Source organism: Triturus cristatus, chromosome 2_1 (assembly GCF_964204655.1).
Source record: "Triturus cristatus chromosome 2_1, aTriCri1.1, whole genome shotgun sequence".
NCBI lineage: Eukaryota > Metazoa > Chordata > Amphibia > Caudata > Salamandridae > Triturus > Triturus cristatus.
Genome location: NC_140581.1, coordinates 821,375,336 through 821,400,966, shown reverse-complemented (window position 1 = coordinate 821,400,966; position 25,631 = coordinate 821,375,336). Strand labels below are relative to the sequence as shown.

Here is a 25,631-nt window from a genome sequence, read left to right as displayed (position 1 = left end):
ACAATTGTCTTGATGCAGAGAACAGATGTTCACAACCTGCAATAAAAGTAGGTTTATTTATCATTAAACCCATGTTGTTACATTGTGTACTTAGCTCCAAATATGTCAGCCACTTCATCACCCAGTAATAATACATTCACCACAAACTATCGGTCAGTCCCTAAGCATTTAATTTCTCATTACTTTAAATTTGCTTCTAGAGCCATGCTTTGACGTATGGAATTTCAATACATCTCCCATTTTGCTTGGTGAAGTGCTGGAGTGTGAAGCACATACCCTCCTTAACTCTATGTCTGGTGCATCAAGTTTGTAATACGTAATTCACTGAACGGATGACAGACAAGGGGAAAAGGCATCAGATGTGCCTGATCCTTGTTTTTGCTATAAGCATTTTGTCACCACCTTATGGAAAAATAGACATCCTTGGAGCTTTTCTCACTTTGCCCTAAGAAAGAGTTGCATCAAGAGTAGGTGGAGCCATCTACCTACCAACATGGTGTTTAGTGGACCTGGCCAGTTACTTGCAGTGACTAAGGGTCTGATTAGAGGTCGGCAGACGGGTTACTCAATCACAAATGTGACAGATATCCCATCCGCAGTATTACAAGTGCATTATATCCAATGGCACTTGGAATATGTCGAACAGGAAATACTTCAGATTTGGGACGAAGTAATCTGCCCGCTGAAATCTAAATCAGGCCCTTAATTTTTGATTTTGTACAATATGGCAATGAAAATGTGGTTCAGCATGGGAGTGGAGCTGCAAATGTGCTGGTGAGAAATGCGCTGGCTCCGATGGCACTACAGACCTTTCCAGATCGTCACTTGCTACTTTTCATAGCTGGTGCCTACAGTATATTTATGCATTTTGATTTAGAGAAGATTGACTGCTGCTGACTTCATTTCAAAACGTAGGCTCAGAGAGAATAATTATAATCCAGGTCGCAGAGTCTTGAGCCCTAAAACAAGTGTTTTAGCTTCTACCATGGGTAAGAAGGGATCACACAAAAAAGCTGGCCTAATCCACACTACTAGGTCGATGGTAAAACATGCTATTAAGATACAAGATTTTCGAATTTCCTCTAGTCTAGACCTTTTACTACGGAAACCTGGACAAATGACTTTATCGCTATCAGATATTGGTTACGCCTGTCCACCTGGCTTTAAGGTTATTCATTTGTCATGTTTTGCCAAGACCGGGAAGGCTCAGCTATTATTTTAAAACAGCTTAAAGTCAAAACTGTAGACCTCTGTTAAATATCCAAGGATGAATTACTGCGATTTACCGCTGCACAGAAAACTAAAATAGCCTGACATGAAACTGATTTTGCAGATGCATTAGCGGACATACTTGCAAGTGGTTCATGATCCTATATATTGGGCTGTACGCGTGTTAGATTACATTTTTTGCACACCTGACCTTGCTTCTTGCAGCCAGATGTGTGTCCTGTGAGTTACTTCCTTTCCTATTAAACACTCCTCCTTGATCGCTCCTTGTCTATAGAGCTTGTGTTTAGTTCTACCCCCTTGCTGTTACTGCCTTGTGTGTTCCTGTTTGATCGCCAGTATCCGTGGGCACAGCTGACAAACTAGGTGGTGTTTCTTGTTCACTGTGAGTGTTGTCTTTGAGTTACATTATAACATCACCATAGGTATCAGCTCCACAAACCCTACCTTTGCATGCATATCCTATATGTGGGTATTTGCAGTTAGTATCTGTAACAGCAATTTTGGGTGAGGAACTTACTGAGCTTCAGTCTTACCGTGTGGAGCTCCCAAGTGCTTTACCTCACATTCTCTTTATTGTTAATGTTGTTTTATATATATGTCTTGCATATCCGTCCTGTGTGTAGTTTTTCTGAATGCTAAATCACCTCGGAGGGCCTGTACTTTCTGAGCCTTAACTCTCCTATTCTCTTGTACAGAGCTTCCTCTTAGGATTCCCTTTCTCCTTTGACTCGCTGTGTGATCTTGGGCAGCTCTGTACCCAGTATTCTGTCTACTTTGTCTTCCCTGGCACCAGTCGCTGCCAGAGTCCCTGACACATGCCAGTGTCCCGGGCTGAGTCATGAAAGGTGGTGATAGAGGTGTTCAGTAGGGTGGCGAGTTCCTGGCCGATCCTTTGGTTCCCGAATTTGAAGATGTGGTGTGGGCACAGGTTTGTGGGAGCTTCCGAGTAAATGGATTTACTGGTGGAGGTGGTGTCCTGGGTTAAGAGGATGTTCCAGGTGATCAGTGTGTGATTCGTGTCGTGTCAGTTACGGTAGTGGTGTATCTGTGGTAGATGTGGGTTGCTGTCCGAAGTTTCTGTATATGGTTGCGATCTTGTTGTGGTAGATGTGGGCGAGGTTGTTACACAGCTCCTCTGAGGGTGTAATGTTGTTTTTGCTGGCAGCTGGCACCAACAGTACGTAAGCAGAGAAATCCCTGTTCTACAAGCATATTAGAAATGCTCACCATTGTATACAAAATATACTCCACATAGAGTATGGTACATACTATAAAGGTATCAACTCTTGAGCTTGAGCTCTTCTTCAGAGTAAAGCAAACTGCAAGACCTATGTATCAGGCCTGAATTAAAAACTCAACACAAATAAACAGCTGAAAAACTGTCCTCGACAGCACTGAAGAAGAAAGTCAGGACTTCTGCACCAAGTAGTCAATAATAATTAAGAAATCAACTTATTGTGGAATATACTTTAAAGAATAAGACTTCTCTTAAAAGAATTCTACAGAATAGCTGCCCCATAGTTTTCCTATTATACTGAATGACAGAAACTAAGGGTCATGAAAAAATGTGTAAAAGCCACAAGGTTCTCTAAACAGCCATAAACCCCTGCTTCAAGCAGAAACACCACACTTGTTGAAACCAGATAATTCAAAAACATGTCTAGGTGGTTTTGTTACAATGACGAGCTCTGAATCGCCGTAAATCCGAATCAGCATGTTCATCAAATGAATGTACACCATCAAATGGCATATCTTTCAGGCTATCCTGGACAGGCTATGTGTATGTCTCTGCAGTGCAATTGACTGAGCTATAGCTCCACCTAAGGGATCGGTGGTGTCCATACCACATTTTATGGTGAATTTAGTTGCTTCCCGGCCATCTTGTCCCACAAGCTGTAGTTCCCTGCTGGCTTGCAGATCTACGACAGAGTCACATAAAGCATGAGAAAATCTGCCCAAAACACATGCCGTGTTTAACAACCTCAATGCTGAACTGCCGGAAGAAAATATATTCGTCCTACAATGTTCTAGCCATCTGGACTTTTTATTTGTTGGAACCAAGGAAAGGAAACTAGGGTCCAGCGAAGCCATAGCAGCCTGTACAACCAGCCCTTTTGTGGTGGGATGCCACAAGAGAGAAACTGGGTCCACGGAGACAGGCCGATGCCTATGGGCTAATGCCTGGTCAACTGGAGCTCCCATTACTGGTTTCACCCAAGCTCCTAACAAAAGTTCAAACAGAAACTCATTATAAGGGAGTAAAGGCTCCACACCCGTCTCACCTTGGTGAAGATCCACAAAAGGGTCAGTGGATAATTCCACTGAGGGAAGCTGGCAACCTAGAACAGCAGCTGTCCTCCTCAATACTACGTAACAAACAACAATGTCTCAAGGGTATTATTCAAAGGACAAATATACATATATGTGTGGTGACACAGTTAATTGTGCAGGATTGAATCCATAGGGGAAAAAAACCCAGGAAACATTTCATGTACATGTAGAATATATTTCATATAGTGGACATGTTGGACATATTAAACTTCATATGTTCAAGCACATGGGTGAGTAGCACTGCGTTACATTAAATGACATGTAACCAACAAAATACTGTGCACAAGTGCTCGTGAAGTGTAGTGTTGGCGCAAGTGACACATGACGTGGTATAGACAGCAAGAATGGTGGGCGCAGCAAGTGAGATAAAACCACGATTTACATGTTCGGGATAGCACGCCAATTAATGATATGAGAATTAAATTTTAAATGAGCAGGATATCCGTGGGTAGGGGCGCCAAGAGTTCCACTGTGGGAGTTGACGGCATTTCGGCCTGCAGAAGTCTTAGGCCATCTTCAGGACCAGGTTGCATTTATTAAATTGCAGTGTTGAGAAAAACCAATAGGGATTAATCCAAGAAGTGGTTAGTCGTCACTGGACTTTGTAATCCCAGAGGTGGGATGTTGAGAATGCTACTGAAGAGCTGCAATGTATGGATACTGAATATCTGTACGCTTAGCAGGAATCAATCGCGGCAGCCGGCAGGAGTCAGCCCCAAGTCTGGATATATATATATATATATACACGCAGACTTTAGGATGGTCAAGCGGGGTAAGGGAAGGATGGGACAGCGGGGAGAGAGACCTGTGAATACAAGAGAAAAGATCATCAGCCTGGACCCTTCATATAGAAAGGGCTATCACTACTCCCACTATACCTAGATGGACCCAAACTTCCACTGACCTGTAAAGAAAGAAAATTCTGATGTGCTGACCGGGGTGAGGAGCAGGTAATCACAATTCCTTACACCATATACTGCAAGAAACAAAAAACATTTGATGCTACCACTCTAGCACACCGGTTTACCCTCCAAAACTCTAGAGTATGTGGAACCCACTTTCTGTATCTCAACACCTACCCTTGATATAAGTGTAGGGAGGCTGGAAGCTCAAGCACATAAGGATCACCTGCCTCGGACCACCCCTGTGGAGGTGAAAGCAGAAGGTGCAAAATACTTTGAATAACAATCGTCATGAATATGAGGGACAATATAAACTCATAAGCTCAACCAGAAGACTTTGACCGGTAATGTCACACAATCCAAATAAGGGTATCCAGTAAACATAAATGCATAAGCAAAAGAACATCTTTGAGAGTTCGAGATCACTCTCTTTGTATCTCTAGCTCAATCCTTAATATAGGCTACAAGATTCTTCCCTGCATGAGCCACTGTCCTGGACTCACCAACAGGGAAGAAATAATGAGAGCCTCCACATCCGGGTAAATGCAAATGTGAAGTACTGCGCAAATGTTAAGACAAACAAAAAGAATACCAATTCCCTCGCATGAGTCACGTCATCCATATGAAACAGTAGCAAGGACTCGTCCACGTTGGAAATTATGGTAATGAGCACTGACAGGAGTAGTACTCCCAGCAAGAACAAGATAAGCCCTCCTTTGACTCCAAATAGGATAATAGAAATAAGCGGTGCCCAACGGCACCCTTACCTGACCATGGAACTCTTCAGCACGCTGCGAAATGCCAGTGTTTCGAACCGGACATCAAGGAATAATCGGCAGTGTCTCCTGACGATTCCTCGCATTATCCCCTGTTCCAGACGTCGAGTCCAGACGTGGGAGTTGTAGTTCTCCCGCAAGCCGATTCCTCAGCTGCCTGGAAGTGCAGGGTTCCCGTGTCCCCTGACACAGTTGCAGTATAACCTGTACTTAGGGGCTTTTTCCAATCTAACCTCTCACTCATGCTTAGGCTTATCAGCTTTCGGCATCGTGTTGCACCCTCACAAGACTGCTGCAGAAAATCTTGTCTTCTCTTCTATCCCACACATGAACTTTAACAGGCAACTATTTTGAGCCTCCTGGATTATTATAATAGCTCGGCTCCAGAGCATTCAAAATACAGCAGCAGATTTGGCCTTTTAGAGACCATGTGATTCCTTTTAATCTGCTACACTGGATTCTCTCCATTGGCTATCAATTCAGAAAAGAACTATGTTTGAATCTCTTTATTTGACGCGTATAGGTTTTCATTCACTCAATCCATGTTATTTAGAAGCTACACTCTGACAAAGACTTTAAGATCAGCTCATTCTCTTCTTCTGCAAGTGCCCAGATTTCATACAATATGCATGGATGGCTGGGCTTTCTCTGCCTGACTGCTAAGTTGTGGAACTACTTGTCCTTGTCCATCAGGGCCTCATCATCCTTACTTTCCTTCAGGAAAGCCTTGGAGACCTGGTTCTACACTTTATATATCTGTGGTTAGCGTTTATCTTAGCACTAGGACACCTTTTGGGTAACAGTGCACTTTTTAAGATTTCATTACATTGCATTACTCCTACTGTACCTACAGATCTTGCAATGCTTACATTTATTTTACACTTTCTGTCGTGTGGTCAAGGCTAACTCCCTAATCTTTCTTCATTGTATTTCATTTGCTCTTCCAAAGAATTAGGAACTTTGTATATAATGAACATCTCTTTTCTTCCTGTTTTCCAACCTTGGGAGCTGCTTAGAATTCCGTCCTGCTTACACCTAAGTTTCACCATCTGTGATGCTTGGGTCATGATCTGAGGTTTCGTATGTTTAACTCTCCACAAGTCATTGGGATTGGCTCACCAATTCGCGGTTCTTGAATGTTAACTACCTGGTAGGAAGGATCTAATGGCTTGCATCCCAAGACTAGGCACCCTTTCACCATTTCCCTTTCTTCTCTTAGTCCCAAGCACTGAAGTCTTCATTAAACAGTGCTACGTCCTACTCTGGATTTACAAGAGTAGTACTATTCTCCTGCATGACATTGGTACCCCTTTACCCAAGCCATTGTGTTCAAGACAAACAGCCTGACATTTCTAAAAGGATTCTGGTTTATAGAGTGCCTGAATCAGAATGACCAAACTGCACTTCAAACAACTGCAATGGAGGTGGAGAGCGAGCCAAAGAGAACTGGGCAAGAAAGCATTCGAATCCATCTAGAGATGCAATCATCAGCGAATCTAAGAAACCAAAAGGAAGGATCTAGCTGAACGTTTTGACAACAGCTCCAACAGCAGCAATGAGATTCTGCTATCATCAAGGACATCACCACACCAGCAGTAACCATCAGTAACCACCCCTACCCAAGAACTGTGTAACAACCTATCAGACATCTTCTGCAACAAAATCACAGCCACCTACATCAATTTCAACCCTCACCCTGACCCCATCAACTTTGCAATAAGTCTGCCAGTATCGAACAAAGGCATCACCCTGACAATCTGGGCCCTACTACACAGACAATCCACTCCAGAACCCCGTCTGGCCCTTGCCACCACCACACCTTTGACAAAGGTTCAACCCCAATCTGCAAAGCCTTTTCCCCCATCCTCTACACTTTCATCAACACATCCACTTTCCAGGCAGCCTGGAAACTTGCAGCCATCAACACCCTCCTAAAGAAGCTCTCTGTAGACCCAACCATACTCGCAAACTACCGACCAATCTCCCTAATACCATACACTGCCAAGATCCTAGAAAAAGGCCATCAATAAATGCCTCGCCGACCCACTCACCAACTATCAGCTCCTCAACGACAAGCAATCAGGTTTTAGGTCACACCACAGTACATAGACAGCCCTCATTGTAGCAACAGATGACATCTGGATGATCCACAATGGAAGAGAAACACCATTCTAATCCTTCTTTACCTCTCTGAAGCCTTCAATGCAGTCTCCCATTCCACCCTGATCAGACTATTTCATGAGGCTGGCATCTGAAAACATTCCCTCAAAGATGTGCACCTTTCTTACCCGAAGAAAACAGTCAACATGACACCATAATTTCCATAAGCGTGGAAACTTATTTGCAGAGTCCAGCAGGATTACTCGCTCAGCCTGACCCTCTTCAACATCTACATGACACCGCTAGTAGACGTCATCTGCGTACACAACATCGACATACTTACCTATGCAGATGGCATGCAACTGACACTGTTCCTCTCAGACAGAACACCCAACACCAGAAACAACTTCAACTTGTGCATTATCGAAGTGGCCACCTGGATAAGTCCAACTGCCTCAAACTCAACACAGACGTGGCCAAAAAAGTGATCTTCAGAAAAGATTCCTTGCCATGGGACTCCAACTGGTGGCAAGCTGGACATGTCCGCCCAGGTCAATGTCGCTGCTGCCTGCTTCCACACCCTAAGGTTGATTAAATAGATTTTTCCATGGCTAGCTTAAAACACCAGGAAAACAGTCTCACATGCCCTCATAACCAGCATATTGGACAATGGGAACACCCTCTTGGCAGGAATCACCAAACCACTCACAAAAAGGCATTAAACAATCCAGAATTCGCCTGCCAGACTGGTCCCCAACCTCCCAGGTTGGTCCCATGTCACCTTACACCTAAGGGAGTTACAATGGCTCCCTGTTCATAGGCGTACACAGTACAAGCTCCTTACCCACATATATAAAGCACCACACAACATAGGCACCACACAACATACATACCACCTACATGACCAGATGTGTAGAGTTCCATCAACCCACTGGACACCTGGGCTCAGGTGAACTTTTACTCGCACAAGTACCATGCATATACAAAAGCAGGGCAGGAGGCCGTGGTTTCTCATGCATCACTCCTAAAGCAAAGAACGACTTCCCACACCACATCAGAACCATCTCATCACTTCTTGAATTCTGCAAGAAGCTGAAGACCTAGTTCTTCGAGTAAGGTTCAGCACCACACACCTGTGGAGCACCAGGATTCCCCCATGGGTGATTAAGCACTATAAAAATCCTCATAACAACAATTCGTTTTATACTGAATTACTGAAACATAAAAGAAAAGATAATGTACTGTGGCACCTGAATTATATAGTACATGAGCCATTAGTTACCACTAAAATAACAAAGAAACGTGTTTGTTAGGATCAGCTACAGAAGAACATTGTTTCTACAGAGATAAATGATAACAGACATTAATGAGCACATTTTTTCAGTGGCTCAGTACTAATGAGCCACTGACAGCTGGTTTTACATCCAAGTTAAAGATCAGTGGAGGCATCTGTGATGGGGAGGTCAAGCAGTAACCATACAATGGTATACAGACAGGAAGCCTCTAAAGAACTGAAAGAGCAAGGACCTCTTCAAAGGGAATCTCCTCTGGGAACAGATAACAAGAACCCACAGCCAAACATTTGAGCAACTCATTTTTACCAATGTATCTCCACAAATTTGGTGGATTGAGTCAAGGAAAAAGGATACAAGTAGACAAGCAAAAAGATAAGGAGACCTAAATGTATAGGTATCTGAGCATAAATCAACAAAAATGGAGAACACTTAATAAAGTGATGAGACCAAAAAGGAAAGAGCAAGTGATCGGTGAAGATAAAAACAGAAAATCCATACAATTGGTACTTCTTAGAGTACCTTGATAAGCTTCCAACAATGGGAAATAGAGGGCGTACACTGAAAGTCACTTAGATTCAACTTGATGACACATTAGCGCTGCGGAATACCATGGAACTTTGCACATCAGATTTACTTGAACTTACTGGGACATATGGTAGGACGGACGTACGCAAGCTATGAGATGTGTCTTTTAAGAACTACTGATATTTCCATTACTGTATTACGAACTGATATGTATGCACGACACCGAGGAAATTTAAGCATATATAAAGGTAAAAAAATGTAAACAAAAGTTTTAAAGGGGAGTTCTGCATCTTCCACATCTACAGAAGAGATTGCCTCTAATGATATACACTGCAATTCATTTTAATATGACAAGATTTCATTTACTTTTAACATTCTTAAAAGTAGAAATATAAATATTTGTACACATAAACACACACGCAAAAAAATCACACAGAAGCACTTTTACATGATTAAATTATTAAATGGTTTAAATATTAACTACATTTCAAACTTGCATATATCCAGATAGTCGATTATACTACATATAAAACTACGGTTGTATCTAAGAATATTTTTCACATATCAAACATAAATACTGTGTCCTAAATATCATTCACAAAAATATCAACCCATTGGGTTATATTTTCTACAATTAACTCCAAAGGGGCAATAGATTGGTAGACAATATTTATGTCACAAATATGTCAGCCAATATTGTAATATTATGGTACCACACCTTTGTGACTCGCTAAATGCACATGCACTGCCTAATAAAAGAAGAAAGCATATGGTTACAAGTACAACTTTTAACTCATGAAAATGAAATAACCGAACTTACCAGGACCTACGATTAGAGCCCCTCCTTGCTGAGCTGGATCTCCCTGAAAGTCAAAGGCAGGCCCACTCACAGCTCTCCATAGGCTCTTAAGGCTTCCTGAGAGCAAGTTGGACTTCACATGAGGGCTTGGTGCTGAAACAACACAAGGGAACACTGGTGAGTTACTGCACAGTGACACTAGGCTATGAAACACAAAACCAAGATACCAGTAGTAAACAATACCACAGCATCTTAAACACACTAGGGCAAATACAGCATAATGGGTCAAGACCATATAAATCTCACATATGCAGATTTTTGGTTCATATCTGTTTTGAACCACAAATACTATTTGGGGGTGGACTAAAGTGAGTCCCCAAATAACAAAATACTGGCATGACTGAAGGTTACAGTGGTGAGTTTATACATATATTAGGGCACCGAACGCTGGTGTTCAGATTAAAAAACAGAGAGGCTCTGGGTAAACTGTATGTTATTAAGAAAGGACTCTCGATACTTGTGTGGAAAAACCTGCTGAATTACATATAGTATTAGATCCTAACAGTGACAAGCAGGTTCCAGTAGTGGATACTGGAGAAATCACAGGTATGGGGAGAAATACCTTTGTGGGAACATTGGAAAAACCTACTGGATTTGAACATAATATTGAAGGACGATGAATGTCTATGGGATCTCAAAATGAAAGACAAACCTACCATCATAAAAGATGAAGTTGTGAATTGAATCATTAGATTGGCTGACCCCCGCAATAGTAGTGTGACAAGCCAGTGGGGAGGTAAGGCTTTGTGATCTGAACATTAACATTTTGACAGAAATGTTACTTTGACTAAACAGAGTTAGTTGGTTTTCTATGTTAGATCTAACTTCTGCATGCCATTAGGTTTCAATACACAGTGGTACCAGAACTTCCCATTGACCGTCTAGAGCATGTGCATTCCTCATTGCACAATGCTACCTCTCCCTCTCTCTATACCTCTGTATCTGCTTCACCTATGTCTCTCTATTTCGCCACTTTGATCTCTACATCTCATCACTCCTACTAGCCTTCACCCAACTCATCACTGGATAGATTGAAAAGCACTCCTCGAGAAAAGCAAAATGGTGCTCCAAAGATTACAGTAGTGTAGTCCAGCAGGCGGGAGCATGAAAGCACATAAAGTAACTGTTCTGACCCCTATGTCCTTAAATACAACTCAGCTGAGTTCGTATTTTGCATTGTAAAGTTTTACTATCAATGCCTCAGTTTTGCTACAATGTTACATTCATTGAGTCACATACTGGAAAATGACTGACCTTGTCAATGGACATTTTCCTACAATTGAACATACAGAGCAAACCATGTTCCCAAACTGCTGTGAACAATGGCATTATGATGCCAATAAATCAGTGAGCATAGCCAGTGATGCCTCAATATATGAGATGGATATTCTAAGCTGTATGTGGAAAGAGAATAATTTAGGAAGTGTGACAGCATCAAAAAGACTTAACAGCTAGGTTGAATAAGAACAATTAGCTGTCTAAGACCACATTTCTACATGGATCTACAATATCTATTTTGCTGTAAAGCAGAGGTCTTCAAACTGAACTGTGAGGCGCACACACCCTTGAAGGTCCATGACTGCATTCCCGGGTTGGGAGGAGGGGAGGGGGCAGAGGGGGTAGGGGCACAGGGGAATGCCTCTGCAAGGACTTGTAAATGAAGATGGCCTGGACGTGCAGTCTTGTTTATTTGGCGCGTTTCCAGGCAGACTTCATTTATACAGGATGAAATGCATAAAAAGTGTGCAACTGTAATCCTGAGTGCCCTGGGGCACAGTCAGTGAGTAGGATGACAGGGTCAAAGATATGGCTAAAAATACCAAAATATTCACTAACTATTTTGTTCTGCCATTGCACGCTTGCTGTGCCTCGGAACTTGGGACCACGGGAGGGGAAAATTGTAGCAGAGTTGACACCTTAGTTTGGGCATCCGAGAGATAGCAGCGAGGATGCATGAAGCAAGATGAGGGCCCATGTTTTTAAAAAAGACAGAGGAAACAGCCCACTTTACAATGTAGTAGCTATCATTAGTGAAGCACGTGTAGCAGCACTGGGATCCAGGGATCTGACGGACTCAGTAGATCACAATTATGACTGCCTTTCTTTCAAAAAAGGGTAGGGTTGATATTACTTAGTAGCATTAGAGCTGAGAGCAACGTTGCTGCAAAAAGATGGGGGAAACACCTTGGGGCTCATTTGTTTTCTAAAAGGGAGAAGTTGTGGCTTAAGGGTGAAATCTGCCAACCTTTGAACCAGGTTCAAGTCCTGGTGACAGCTCAACATTCTGTGATTCTGGGCACATTACTTAATCAGCCTGTGACTAAAAAAACAAGCATTGACATAGCCAATAGGTCTCGCCTTTGGGACAGTATAAGTGTTTAGCAAGGACGGCCCGTATAGGGCGTGTTACCGGGGCGGTGACGTGGGGCAGAGGAGGGGCAGGGTGGGGGTTGCAAAATGCGGCATACGGACGATTGCAGGTAAGTTACAAAAAAATAAAGAAAACAAATTTTGTTGTGCGCGCTGCATCGCATTTGACGATGCTGCGCGCGCAACGAAATTCGCTTTTTTTTCTCTCGTAACTTACCTGCAATCGGGCCTATGCCGCATTTTGCAACCCCCCACCCTGCCCCTCCTCTGCTCCACGTCACCGCCGAGGTAACACGCCCTATACGGGCCGTCGCTGGTGTTTAGCCATGCAACAGTTGATGTTGCACCAAGGATATTGTGCTGCATAATTAAATACTTATAAGGTCCGAAAGGCGAGACCTATTGGCTATGCCAATGCTTGTTTTTTTTATGTCTTTCCATGACTGTGTGATCCCTCTGAGCACTCATGTTTGCAGTGTGGTATACTTTGAGCAAACCAATTATATATTAAATTGATTTCAGTCCTGCTAGCCTTTTTGCCGTTTGTTTAAACAAGTGGTATTGTCTGTAATTTAGTGACCATTAAGATGCAGAGTAAATATAAATGAGTCCATAGTGAACCATTGTCATTTACGATACGGAACAAGGGTGAAGCAAAACCTTTCACAAATCATAGGCTGGCCCAAGTGAAGCAAAGGTGTGGTTGTAACATTCAGGTTCATGATAAAATATAACATTTGGTGTGGATGCCCTAATCAACCTATAATCGAGGTAGGGATATTCCACAATTGAAGCTCTTCACAACTGAGCTACTGCTAAGAACATGGTTTTTGGGAACACTCTCAAAGCAGGGGACAATCCAAAGGTTATCACCTAAAATGAAAATGTTGACCCCCCACAATAAATCTGAGGAATTGTCTGAGATGGAATACAAATGTGAAAAGAGGTGCCCTGGCAGTCCAAGGACTCTATCCAACAAAGCAGCTGTGGAACCATCAATACCAAACACAAAGTCAACAGCTGGAATCCTAATATAGCTGCAGTATCCTTTATCGTGGTGTAGGGGGATGGGGCGGGGGGTTGGAAAAGTGGCAGTCACTTCAAGAATGATAGTTATTTTCTGCCATTTCTGAAGAAATGCTGCCACTAGACCGTTAACAAGTGTAGGATGCTCCAACTTGTGAAAGGAATCAGAGTGGTTTTGTGGAGGACAGGCCTCTAGCCGATGACAAAAAATTGATGTTGGTTTTCAGCTGTGGCCCACTAAAACGTAATAATGTTCTGAGACCTTCAAGAAATGAGATATTAGCCCTATAATTATCAAAAAAGGCATATCAATTCATAGAGACTGCATGTCATTTGAGGAGGTAGTTATCATTGCTTCCCTAGAGAACAATTCCAAACCCCAATAAGTGAACCACTTCATGAACAGAGTCAACACCAGTATGAATCGCCTGTTCTGGAGTCTTGTAGAAGTTATTTAAACGTTGACTTAGGATAGTCAGTCAAAGAAGAAACTTGGAAGGCTATAATTCTCAAAGGGCATAAGTGTATCTCGCAAGTAGTACTAATAAATGGAAGGTCTAAACTACCCAACTTGCACGCCTTTTTATTAAGTGTGTCTAGCTTCTTTGATTCCTTACCCATATGGTTTGAAGGGATGGTACTGTGCTTCAGTTTACTTTTAGATTCTCAAATTATCGGACTCTCTAGAGACAGATGAGCCGCTAGAAGTTCCAAAGATGCTGGACGATATTCTCATGAGCTTTACTGTGACACCGGAAGAGTAGAGCAGGTTGTGGCTTGGCTCAAGCCACCCCAACTTTTTTTAGTGAAGCTTTCACGCTGGTTGTATAGATCATGCGCTGGCTCAGATCAAGAGGATGATTAGTGATAATTTCCCTTTTTCTGTAGTTAGAGAAGCAATGATCTTTTATGCTTCTTCTGCCTGTCTTCTGAGGGATAGGGTCGCATTCTTGACCTAGTACTGGGCTTTGAGAAAATCTTGGACTTTTCCTTCAGAGAAGCCATAAACAAAGTTAAGCCTCTCCCTGAGGGACTTTCAATGAATGCACTGGCAAAGGTCACATGATGCAGCATCATGATCATTACTCAAACACCAGACGAAAAGGGCCAATAACTAACCTGTGCCAGCAACAAGTTGTTCATGGTTTGAAGCCATATGATTTAGGTAATGACATAAAACATGTGAAAAGGTGACTAAACATCACTAAAATCATTGAGGGGATTCCCAACTGCCCAGGACCCCACATAAGAGAAAGCACAAGAAAAATAATTTGAAATATGCAGTCAACAGGTCAGTTCCAGAGTGCTACTGCAACATCATGTTTATCCACTCTGGATTGGCACCCCAGGCAAGAGTGAGTGGGGGTAGCCAATGATAAATTTTCAGGATTCAGTTCAATGTAAGGGTTCAAGTATGGAAACTGTGGGAGATATTATCTATTGGAACCACAAAATAAAAATAATGTTACCTTATATGGAAAAAAGCCTTCAGATCCAAATAAAGTACAAGGTTTGAAGAGACGTTTATGAAGGCATAATTTCGGCTACCACTTTAAGTTTCACTGTGGCTTAATAATATTATTTGTTAAGGTATAAAGCAACTTAAGTACATAAACGTAGAGGCTAACAATTAAATGACCTCAAAATATTTGGGAAATAAATCACCTTATGGAGTCCAATATGTTAATGTTATATGCAAAAAGAGCTTGAAATGGATAGGTCTAGTAAACTGGTTTCGATTAAACTGAACTCAAATATTCAGTATACACTGACCAATTTTAGAGTTAAACACTGTTTCAGGAGAAGGTTCTGCTGGGCAAGTGCTTCACTCTTGCCGGCAGACTATCCTACATGATCCCACTGCTAAAACTCAATAAAAAGATGTAACAGGTTTCCCCATTTTCTTCGAGTAATAATCAAATAGATGCATGGAGAATGTTCGACCACAGCTACGATTATGAACAACTTAATTTTAACAAAGTATAGGTGGAAGAAACAGCTCATGTGAAATGTGGTACTGCAGCGACATCTCGTGGCAATATTTTAGTTAATAGTGTCACCCACACGTTTGTGCGAATATTAAAGTCCATTAGATTCAACGTGACTTATAGGTGACTGCTACTTCACAAACACCAATGATTCCAAAACCATTATATTACGAGCATGATATCGCATCCATGAACTACTTTCTATGATACATGGATGACATATCACCCTTGGAAATTACGAATTAACGCAAATTGGAAGCCTAGAAATAACACACCACACTACTGTAGCCTGTAGCACGTTTACCAATACGCACGTTCCTTTTAGGACAAGCAATGGCCGCGCGGCCGTGAAAGTGACACAGCAGCGAAAGTGAAAGTAATGGCGAGCGATGCGGAGGAAGAGATAAGAAAGGCAGATGGCGGCTGCGTGCATGCACGCGAGCGTGCACGCAAGCTTAAGGCCAGGAAAAGCTTGTGGGTTGCACTTTGAAAACCCCCTTACTAAAAGTCGAGCAAGCAGCGCATGTGCTGCTCTAGGCTCGATCTAAAAATCCAACATTGGGTAATATAACTGGTGCTCATGTAAAGTGTTTTCAATGCCGAGTTTGTGCTACATAAAACTGGGACAGAGAGCCTGTTTCAAGATTGTAGTGATGGCCAGGCATGGTGGGGAAGGGCTGAGAGGCAGAGGAGACAGACGGCTACTCAGGTCCGCAGCTGTCGTTAGCGCAGTAGCTACAAGAGGCTCTCAACACCCAAATTATGAGGAGCACAGCACAGTTTTAGGTCAATTTCTGTTTTTGTTTGCTGAATTTGTCCTATTATAAGTCTCGCATTTATTGTGAATTATCAGCTAAAGAAAAAATATCCATGAATTGATCTTATATACTCCATGCCGCACTCAGCCCTGCCCCACCCTCTCTTCCAGTCCTTGCTGTAACATTTGGAGGGAGGGCCCGAATTTTGTTTTGGGGGCTCAGAACAAAAAAATGTGAAGACCTGTGCTGTAAGGTTACACTAATAACAGCTCACTGGACACGACTGGTCATGTTTGACCCTCACAATGAAAGGTCTTTGATCACAGCTTTCCTTCAGAAGCACTACTCTCTTATTAGCCCTAGCCAATTAAAAAAAATCTAAATTTGCCCAAGAGGATAATTAATGTGTTTTATCTAGGCGTCCCTCGAGGACATTTTAGCCATGAAAATACATTGATCATCTGGTTGGCCTCTGGTACACCCAGCCTTCGCCAAATCAACAAAATGCCAGCAACCTGAGGAAAGGTGCAACAATGATAGGACCCAAATTTCCCCCAGATTTGGTATTTAGTGAAACTACCCTGACATCTGGGTCAAAAATTACACTTGCTGCTGCACGGAGTGGCCAAGACTAAAGGAACCTTTTCAAACAGTCACTGGGTGCTGTGACTTGAGCAGTGGGACTCCTCTGGGGTACTCAAGTTTTCATACCAGAGAGATCTCCACTACACACTTTCACCTAGCTGCATATGTCATCTTGTATTAAAGCAGGGGCCATAAAGTGTATGTGGCTAACATCAACTGATAAGTTAATTATAAAGTTTGCCATAATTGGGCTATCTGTAGTCAACATAATGGAAGAATTCCAATCTAGCAAGCAGTACATGTAGACATTCCGGCTTTGACATCACAGAACACTGTGGTAGTAGGCACACTTAGCAGCATTTGGTCTATGGAGCCTGAGTTGAACGGAAGACACGTATTTGGGTTTATAGGAACATCCATATGCGCTTGTTGCAATCCCTGAAACATCAATTTGATCTTGGTGCAGTCCCTGACCTACTAGTGTGATGATCCCTCGTGTAATCTAGCACGGACAGTCATAATTGATGAATGCATGCAATTGTTTGAATCTGCTAGTTTCTAACATATCACTATCAGTTCCTTATTTGCATTCTTTTGGTGCAAAGCAAAAATACAAAGAACTATACACTTCCAACAACTAAACATCTTGGGAAACTGAGGGATAGGGTAACGTCCTTCGACCCACCCCCATAACATGTGTTTTAACTCCCCAGACTGAAGCAATTTGAACTTGCCAATGTCAACTAATTTCATACCTGACATGGAGAAGACTTCACCCCTTTTCATGCCAAGCTTTTTATAAATTTCTCTCTCTGGATCCACATAGATTTCATGTGTATAACCTGTTAACTTGCAGAAAGGCTAAAAAAGAACAATGTATTTAATCTTAGTCAAAAAATAACAACCAGCAACACTCATAAATAAAGACGGTGACAACTAGTTACAAAATAGCAAAAAATAGGAGATCATATTTACCTCGATATGATGGAAAGATGATTGTCCAATAACTATCAGCTTGATATCAGCATCCTGTAAAGTAAGGCAAGGTTACAGGAAAGGAACTGAAAATTACTTGACAGGTTTTTCGCATGCACATATGGACTATTTTTAAAATTACAGCATCATGCTCCACATTTTTTCCAAGTAAGCCAATTGTTCACAATACAAACTTTGTAGGTGCCATTTTTTTTGGACAATCTAATAATCTATGGTCTTTCCATCCCAGGAGTTCTCATTAACTTTGCAGAATGTAGGAAAATGCGAGCCAATTTGCTCCCAACTCATAAAGGAGCTGTTGAGACGTGCACTCTGCCTCATTCTGGCACAAAGGGTCTTTCTTGTTTATACGTTTATTGTTATTTTACTTGTGTTAAAATCATTCAGTGCCTTGTGCTTGCTTCAGATCTCAATAGGAAAGCATCAGAAACTTTTAATTATTTTTGTGAAAGTAAATACCTGATTACAGTGTAGGACTGGCCCATAGGAAGGTTTTTTTTTAACAGGGTTTTATATAGCACGAACTTGACCCTAGGTATCGGGTATCTCTTTACATGAGCACCACTCGCGTTACATGAGGACACATTCATTTTTGTTAGGCACGGGGAGATTAAGTGATTTGCCCAGAATCACAGAATGTTGCGCGTCCTTGCCTAGACTCAAACCTGGTTCCCCAGATTTGAGATCGACCGCCATAGCCCTTAGGCCAACTCTTCTCCACAATATTTTATATTAGGGTGGGGCTTGGTGTGTGGCACAATCAGTCGCATATCCTGCTCTGCCAATAACTCTTCTTCTGTCCCACTTATCTTTCAGCCAACCTTTTCACAACTATATGCCATGAGTTTAATGCGCTGTTAAATTCTGGAGAAAAGGAGGCACCTTCTCGTGTTCTTTTGTTGCCATTAATACAAGCACCAGTTCATTGCATAATATCACAATATACTTAGAATTAATATAATTTGTTAGTTACAGAACACAGACACCAGAACTATAAAGTAACTATTTTTCAAGACGGTTAAACTGTTACTTCATAAAAAAATCTTTAGCAATTTCCCCTTCATCTCCTATGTGTCGGAAATGTGAAAGACAAGTAATGACAGCTCACCCTACATGCACTTGAGCCTCTTATGTGAATTCTTGTTGTGCTCGCTCCACAGGTCCGGGGAATTCACGAGCAACTGCAACCAGTGCCACCTGGAGTTCTTGAAACCACAGGAGACAGATATTACAAGAAGCTCCGCCTCCAGGAATGGCAAAAAGCTTTTTAGAGGGCGGAGTCTCATTCTTAAATGGCCCCAAGCGCTGAAAAATTCAGCTACAGATTACGTGAATGGCGATCAATAAATATATTAACACTATTTTAAAAAACATATATGTTTGGAGTCCGTTGACTTCCACAGGCTGCATCTTCTATGCTCCTGGGTGGACCATACCGAAACATGCGTGGTGATTATTAATTTTCTTGTGTTCCATCCACACTCCCTTTAGACACAGACTACTAACCCACACCCACACACCAGGCATAGTTATAGAGATCCCTTCTTACACAGTCAACGTAAGATATAATGAGGGTAAATATGGTAAAGTAAATGTATATTAAAGAAGTTCAAGCACTGGCATGCCTCCATTCCTTATACAATGCTTAAAGCATATCCCCATGCATAGCAAACTGTACAGCTATTTTTCATCCTTTGAGGCCACTTTAGAAGTAGAAAAGGGCTATAAAAGTGCTACAATACAACTGTCCAGGCAGTTTTATGCCTTCATCAAAAATATTATAAAACTTTATTCACAGTTGAAGGTTCACTAGCACAGTGGAAAATTGTTTCTTCAGCTCAGACTTAAGTTGCTTCATCACTACAAACGTGGACAAGCTAGCGTTCTCAGGTAAGCATGGGGCCTTCATGCTTTCTCACTAAGGATGCAGATCTAGGCACATTAGCATCACACAGATGTGCACTACCTGGCTAACAATGCAAAGTTAGAGACCCTCTGTTCTTTTGGTATAGGTGTGTCTGCAGATTTGGTCATTTGAGCTTTTGATGCATGCAATCAGAGTTCCTTATTAATGGAGTGTAATCGCTCTCAGCTGGACTGTGCTTCTGCTCCAGCTCTTGTGCTGCTATGGTCTTCCGCGACTGGGCACACCACAGTTCAGTGCTGCCAGACCCCGATTGGTCGGGCCATGGGGCAGGCAGGGTGGGGCTAATAGGCCACGGCTGTGGGGGAAGGAGTCGTTTGGCTCTACTGTACCCAGCCCGTTGTACAACCCCTTCAGCATTTGACTCTCAGTGGCAGCGATGGCGAGCAGTGACTAGCTTCTCGGGGAGGTTAGTGTGGAGGTACACATTCATCTCTCAACAATACACCCAGCAGCTCAATAACGTGATTGTGCAGTTCACTGCTTTACTTTTGAAAAGGGGCAAGTACTTTCTTCTACATTAAGGCACAAAAATACACAATGCACAACAATTTCTCAGACACCCGATATTGGAGTGCAAGTCCAATATGCTTCAAGGTGGGACCCACTAGGCAGTTTATCTTCCCCCTCTACTCTAATGGTCTGGAGCTTGTGGTGTCATCTTTAGAACACGTGCAGTGCTTCCCCAATTGGCAATGGTCCTCTTGGGGATGGTCGGCGTAGCAGCATGTATCGGACTATCCATCTTCATTCTCTACAGGCCTGAGCAGCTAGCTGAGCTTTAATTCTCAGCACACATGGCAGTCTTTTGCCTCCTCCAGTCATAAGCAAAGCAAGCTTCTCTGCACTCCGAGTCTGGGCATGACTAGTGATGGGAGATTAGACAACCTATCTGTTCTTGGTACAATCCTCTTCTGGTTGGGTGTAGAGCTTCAGCTGGAAGCAAATATGAACACTTTTCCTGGCTCACAGGGCAAGCTTATATACTCCTAATGTGAACATTATGGGGCAAACTCTGCTACTCAGGATCAGTCCATCACTTGAATTTTTGGGGTCATCCAATTGGGTTAAAGTTAATCTTGCTTAAACTTCAATTCAGTCTATAAGAAACAAACATCCCATATTACAGACAATGTTGAGGTCCCATTGTAATGGCAGACATCCCATTTGTTTTCCAGCGATGAGTGAATTCAACTTAGAAAGTCCTTGAGCCAACCAGGTACTCGGTGCCAGGCATCAGTTCTTCGAAACCCAGCCTCTCTCTTCCCCATGATATTGCTGATCAAAAGGAGACCAGCAATTTGTCAATGAATCGCAGGAGCTTACGGGTCTAGTTTTCTTTTACTAGTGCACTGAAAAAAGCCTGTTTAAAGAGGCTATAACCTTTGAAAGAGAAGCACTGATAATGGATGCACTTGATTTGGCAAAAGGTTCAGAGGACAAGTGTGGTTGCTAGCCAGTGGTTCCATCCTAACTTGTGTTTTTTTACTTGTTTACAGACGCTTCCAACTCTTCCTCAAATACCTGGCTAAAATTGAAACAGAAGGCTTGGCGTCACTGGCCTTTGGGGTCTTTGGTATCCAATCCCTAGGGACAGAACTAGAAGATTTTGTCTGAGGAGGAAACCCTTGTCCCTGCAAATGCCAGTTGTAACCTGGCCTCTGCCAGACCTTTCTTTAACCAGTTTGCCTCGATGCATCCAACCTGAGGCCAACCTGAGTCTCACTTCTTCAATCCAATTGGCTGTGACAGTGGTCATTCCACCTAACGTCACTTTGGCCCCACAAGAGTGCTTTCATGGCGATAGTGCAAAGTTCACAATATTTCTGATATAACTGCCCAGAGTCACATTTGAGCATGCAGTTGACTTGTGCTCACACAGGTTGTTGAATGTTTTTAATGGTCAATTTTCTAAGACATTACCTTGATTTGTCTCAAATTCATGTAAATTAATTTTGAGTTATTGATCTGATCATGAAATGAACTGTATTGATCATTGAACAAAAATATTTTTAAGTTCTTCAAGAGAAGTACTATGTTCTGTGGTATACTTTCTTAAAAATAGGTATAGCTAAGGACTTAGCACAGGCTAGGTCACTGAAGTTCCCTGTTACTCCTGATTCCAGGACTGGCTGCTCAGTGTTGGGTAGACAGGGCCAATATAACAGGTATGTCAATTTGCCAGTACTCTTTGGTCAAATATTGGCCTGTACATACGAGACCAAAATTAGGTTTGCGCCTGACCAAGGGGTCTCACTGTTGAGTTTTAGTGTTTTCCTGATCTCCAGGGTTGTTTCTAGTGCCCCACCCGGGGTTAGAGTGCAGGCACCCAGGACAACACCGGTGGGCCGGGTACAGTGAGGTAGGTAAACATCAGGAGAGCGGCGGCCTGCAGGAGCCCCTGCCCCACTTCTGCCGCAGATGCGTTGTGCCCACCCAAGCCCACATTGGGAACTGGTGTCTGGTGCGGCCGCTGCGACACATAGGTCTGCGTTTTTTGGTTTTCTTACAACCTAGGCACTGTTTGACGAATGTGTACGAAACTTAGCAGAAAAAAATAGTTGTCCGCCACAGCTTCTTCTGGAAAGTTTATGGGTGATCCATCAAGTCGGGCTGAGAAAAAAGGTGGTCCCAAAACCACATTTTTGCAAGCATTTTCCATAGACTTTGTAGGCATCTCTTCATAGATATAGATATAAGTAGGGATACCCTTACCCCCTAGGCAGTGGGGCGGGGGGGGTCCCAGAGGGACTTCTCCTTAGCCCAAAATAAAAAATAAAATAAAAAAAGCTACAGACCTATGGGAGCCCTGCAGGATTTCAGCTTTTTAAAATAAATAGACGCGGGTCAGCATGTAAATTATAATTAAAAGAGATCCCAGGGGTGGGCCTAGGCCCACGTCTCATTTTTTTTTTTTTTCGGGAGGGGGTGTGAGTGGGCCTGCCCTACCTGAGCCACTTAGGGACCTAAGGACCCCATTCCCAAGGCCAAACCTAACTTTAAGCGGAGGGGTGTCTGTGCCCCCCCCCCCCTTTCCAAGCCACTTATGGGCCCCAGGGACCCCATCCCCCTGGGCCAAATGTAATTATGAAGGGAGGGGGCACCCATCCCCAAAGGCCAAATAATTACAAATAGGGGAGGGGGGCCACGTGCCCCCCCTTCCCACTAGTGTTATCTGCCTCGGGGACCCCAACCCCAGGGGCAGCATACAACACAGTGTCCCTCTGAGCCCACTCCTGGGACACTGTGGTTTCCTGCCTGGGACAGTGCGGCTATAACCTGCCTGTACTTTCTCGAGCAGGGAACTCCACTTTGCTCCCGTCTGACGTGAGCAGTAGAAAAAAGCTGCTCCCACCTGGGAAGGAGCAAAGGAAAGGTGCCGGCTCCCGCCAGAACCCAGTATGGTGCTGGTTGGGAAGCCACCTGTAGCCGCAGGGGTCATGGAGCTCCCACCATGGCCCCCAACATACTGCTCCGAAGTTGCTCTGGGTGGGTACTGGGGCATCCACTGGAGGCCCTAGGGGATGGAGTCCCCAGGGCCCTTAAGGCTCAGGGAGGCCACACGCCCTTTCCTCTTAATTTTTAAGTAAAGACCCAGAGGGATGAGGTCCCCGGTCCCTTTCTGGCTCAAGGAGGGGGGATGTGCGCCCCCCTCCCCTCATTATTAAAAAAAAGGAACCCGAGTATGGGGTCCATGGGTGCACTATTGGCTCTGGGAGGGGGTCACACTTCCGCCTCCCCTTATAAAAATAATATTTGGGTATCCCAGGTGGGCACTGGGACGCCCAGAGTAATGAAAAAATAAGTGAATAAATGAGCAGCGGGACCCGCTCATTTATTATTCACTGGTCCTTTGAATGAGTGCCCTGTAATGCCCAGCAACAACTTTATTTTTAGGTCGAGCCTAGCGCAGCGCACATGCCCTGCTCTAGCGAGACTTATAGTTAGGGGGCTTCAAAAAGCTCACCACACACTCATGCGTGTGGCCTATTGCTTGCGGTTACCCGCACAGGCACCATCTGTTTTGAATTATCGTGCCCAGACGCATGCGCCATAATGCTAAACAGATGGCCTGGTGCTCGCTCTTGCGCACACCACTTGCGGGACGCTGCATTCCTTGAATTCCTTATTTTTTTACTTTCAGCGCGAGGCTACACATCCTGGCGCTTTCACTTTCGTTCGTGGTCACTCGCTGTTATTGCGATCTCCCTTTCTCAGTCACTTCGCTCCTCTTTAACACTTGTTTCTCCATCCACACACCTGGCATCCACCAGCTCTTCCATCTCTCGGTTTTTTCTTTCGTTTTGCCCTTCATTTGTGTCTGTATGTGCGTTCATATGACTGTACATGCTACTATGCGTTGCTTGCATTAATGTGTTTTTTACGAGTAGCGACACTCCGGCATCTATCCAGGAGACTGTAGTGTTTTCCTTTATCGTGGTTGCAATTTACTCTTCTTGACAGCAGAAGCGAACAATCCTTTTGATCAAATTAAAGCGTTTCCAAGCTAAGTGTTGCGATTCTTTGTTTATGGTAACACTACTTTCTACCACTTGTACACATTCTTAATATAGAAGTTCAAAGGCTTGGCAGTGCGTATTTATATTTTGTGGCACATATACCTAACTACACTAGCAGCTTGTTTTTTAAACATACGTTTACCTAGCTCCACCCAAAGTGGTAAGGACAGGGTGGCATGCGTGGTATTGTGCCTTACCCACAAGCAATGCTAGGATTTCCCTCTACGCAGCGTTTAGAAGCCCTACCGGCGCACACCATGCACAAGGAGCGCTTTAAGATGTGCAGCTTCAGGCTGCTCTCCGTGGACAAGGCAAAAAACACGGTGGAACCACTGTAAAGGTGCATGCCGCCTACCATTCCCTCAAGAAAAATCATTCACAGTTCCGTTGCTTTATTCCGCATGTGCTGCTTAACAGTGGTGAAAATAGTTGATAACTGTGTAAGTGGCACACAGCCGAAAGCTAAAAGCAACAAGCAATGGCATAGCCAATAGGTCTCGCATTTGGGACCTTATAAGTATTTAGTTATGCAGCACAATATCCTTGGTGCAATAACATCAACTATTGCATAGCTAAAAACTTATAAGGTCCCAAATGCGAGACCTATTGGCTATGCCAATGCTTGTTTAAGAAACTCACCCCTAGCCTGTGATTGTTCTATGTTTTCAGACTCTAAGCTGCATAAATACGTTTAGGAGGATTTGCTGCTGTAAAGCTTATACCGCTCCCATTGAAACTCAAGCCTTTGCGTCGGTGAGTGGAAACGCCTCACCGTCCAAGACTTCAGGTGCAGACACCAGGTGCGGTGCGCAGACCGCATTGTACCAAGCCAGCACGCCCAGCCATCAGACATGATTGTGTTAACGAGGAGAACTGGTTATTCTGCCTCGTTTGCTCCTCGCAAGGACACTCCCGGCCTGCACTTTACCTGAACTATTGTCTGGAGCGCGCCAAAGGCTGCAGGTAGAAGCACGAGGCACTGTTACACCTGGGGAGGGGGGCACCCGGGGGTTATTGTCCTGGACCTCGCGCTAAACAGGGCCCCGCACTTTAGCTCACGACAACAGATGCGCAGATCAATGTCTCCCAATAAACCGAGACAACGAGGCCTGCGAGTGATGGGATTTCAGCCTCAGGAAGAGATGTTTTGCTCAGCCTGATGACGCACGCTTTGGGGTCTCCTCGCTGCACAGAGAATCCTGCACAATGTACAGAGTTTGCATGTTACCCTGCATTCCTGTCAGTTGCACCTTTAACAACCCTATGCGAAGCCCGTAGTCATGGTTTATTTATTGCAAACGTGCAATGTGCAAAAAGATATTTAAAAAACACAAACCTAAAAATAAAGATGAGGCCTAGCCGCCAATTGGCACCCATCCTGGCACTAACGAGTGCTCCTCCTCAGGCAGCTGCGCACGAGTGATCAGCCACCATGTCCTCTCACAG

At 43.5% G+C, this 25,631-nt stretch overlaps 1 protein-coding gene and 1 long non-coding RNA gene across 2 annotated transcripts in view; both read right to left on the bottom strand.

Moving 5' to 3' along the window:
* The window catches only part of PRXL2C (peroxiredoxin like 2C), a 71,046-nt gene that overhangs the window by 15,869 nt on the left and 29,546 nt on the right, over positions 1 to 25,631 (bottom strand). Inside the window, exons 3-5 of the mRNA XM_085632851.1 lie at positions 17,721 to 17,774; positions 17,501 to 17,606; positions 9,980 to 10,111 (exon numbers count right to left, since the gene is read on the bottom strand). Of these exons, the coding sequence (XP_085488977.1) occupies positions 9,980 to 10,111; positions 17,501 to 17,606; positions 17,721 to 17,774 (292 nt within the window). The remainder of the gene's footprint in view (positions 1 to 9,979; positions 10,112 to 17,500; positions 17,607 to 17,720; positions 17,775 to 25,631) is intronic.
* Positions 3,719 to 5,728, bottom strand: LOC146865922 (uncharacterized). Its single transcript, XR_014970355.1, has 3 exons — positions 4,641 to 5,728; positions 4,466 to 4,537; positions 3,719 to 4,366 (listed from the first exon to the last, which is right to left on the bottom strand). It is a non-coding gene; the product is annotated as an uncharacterized LOC146865922 (long non-coding RNA).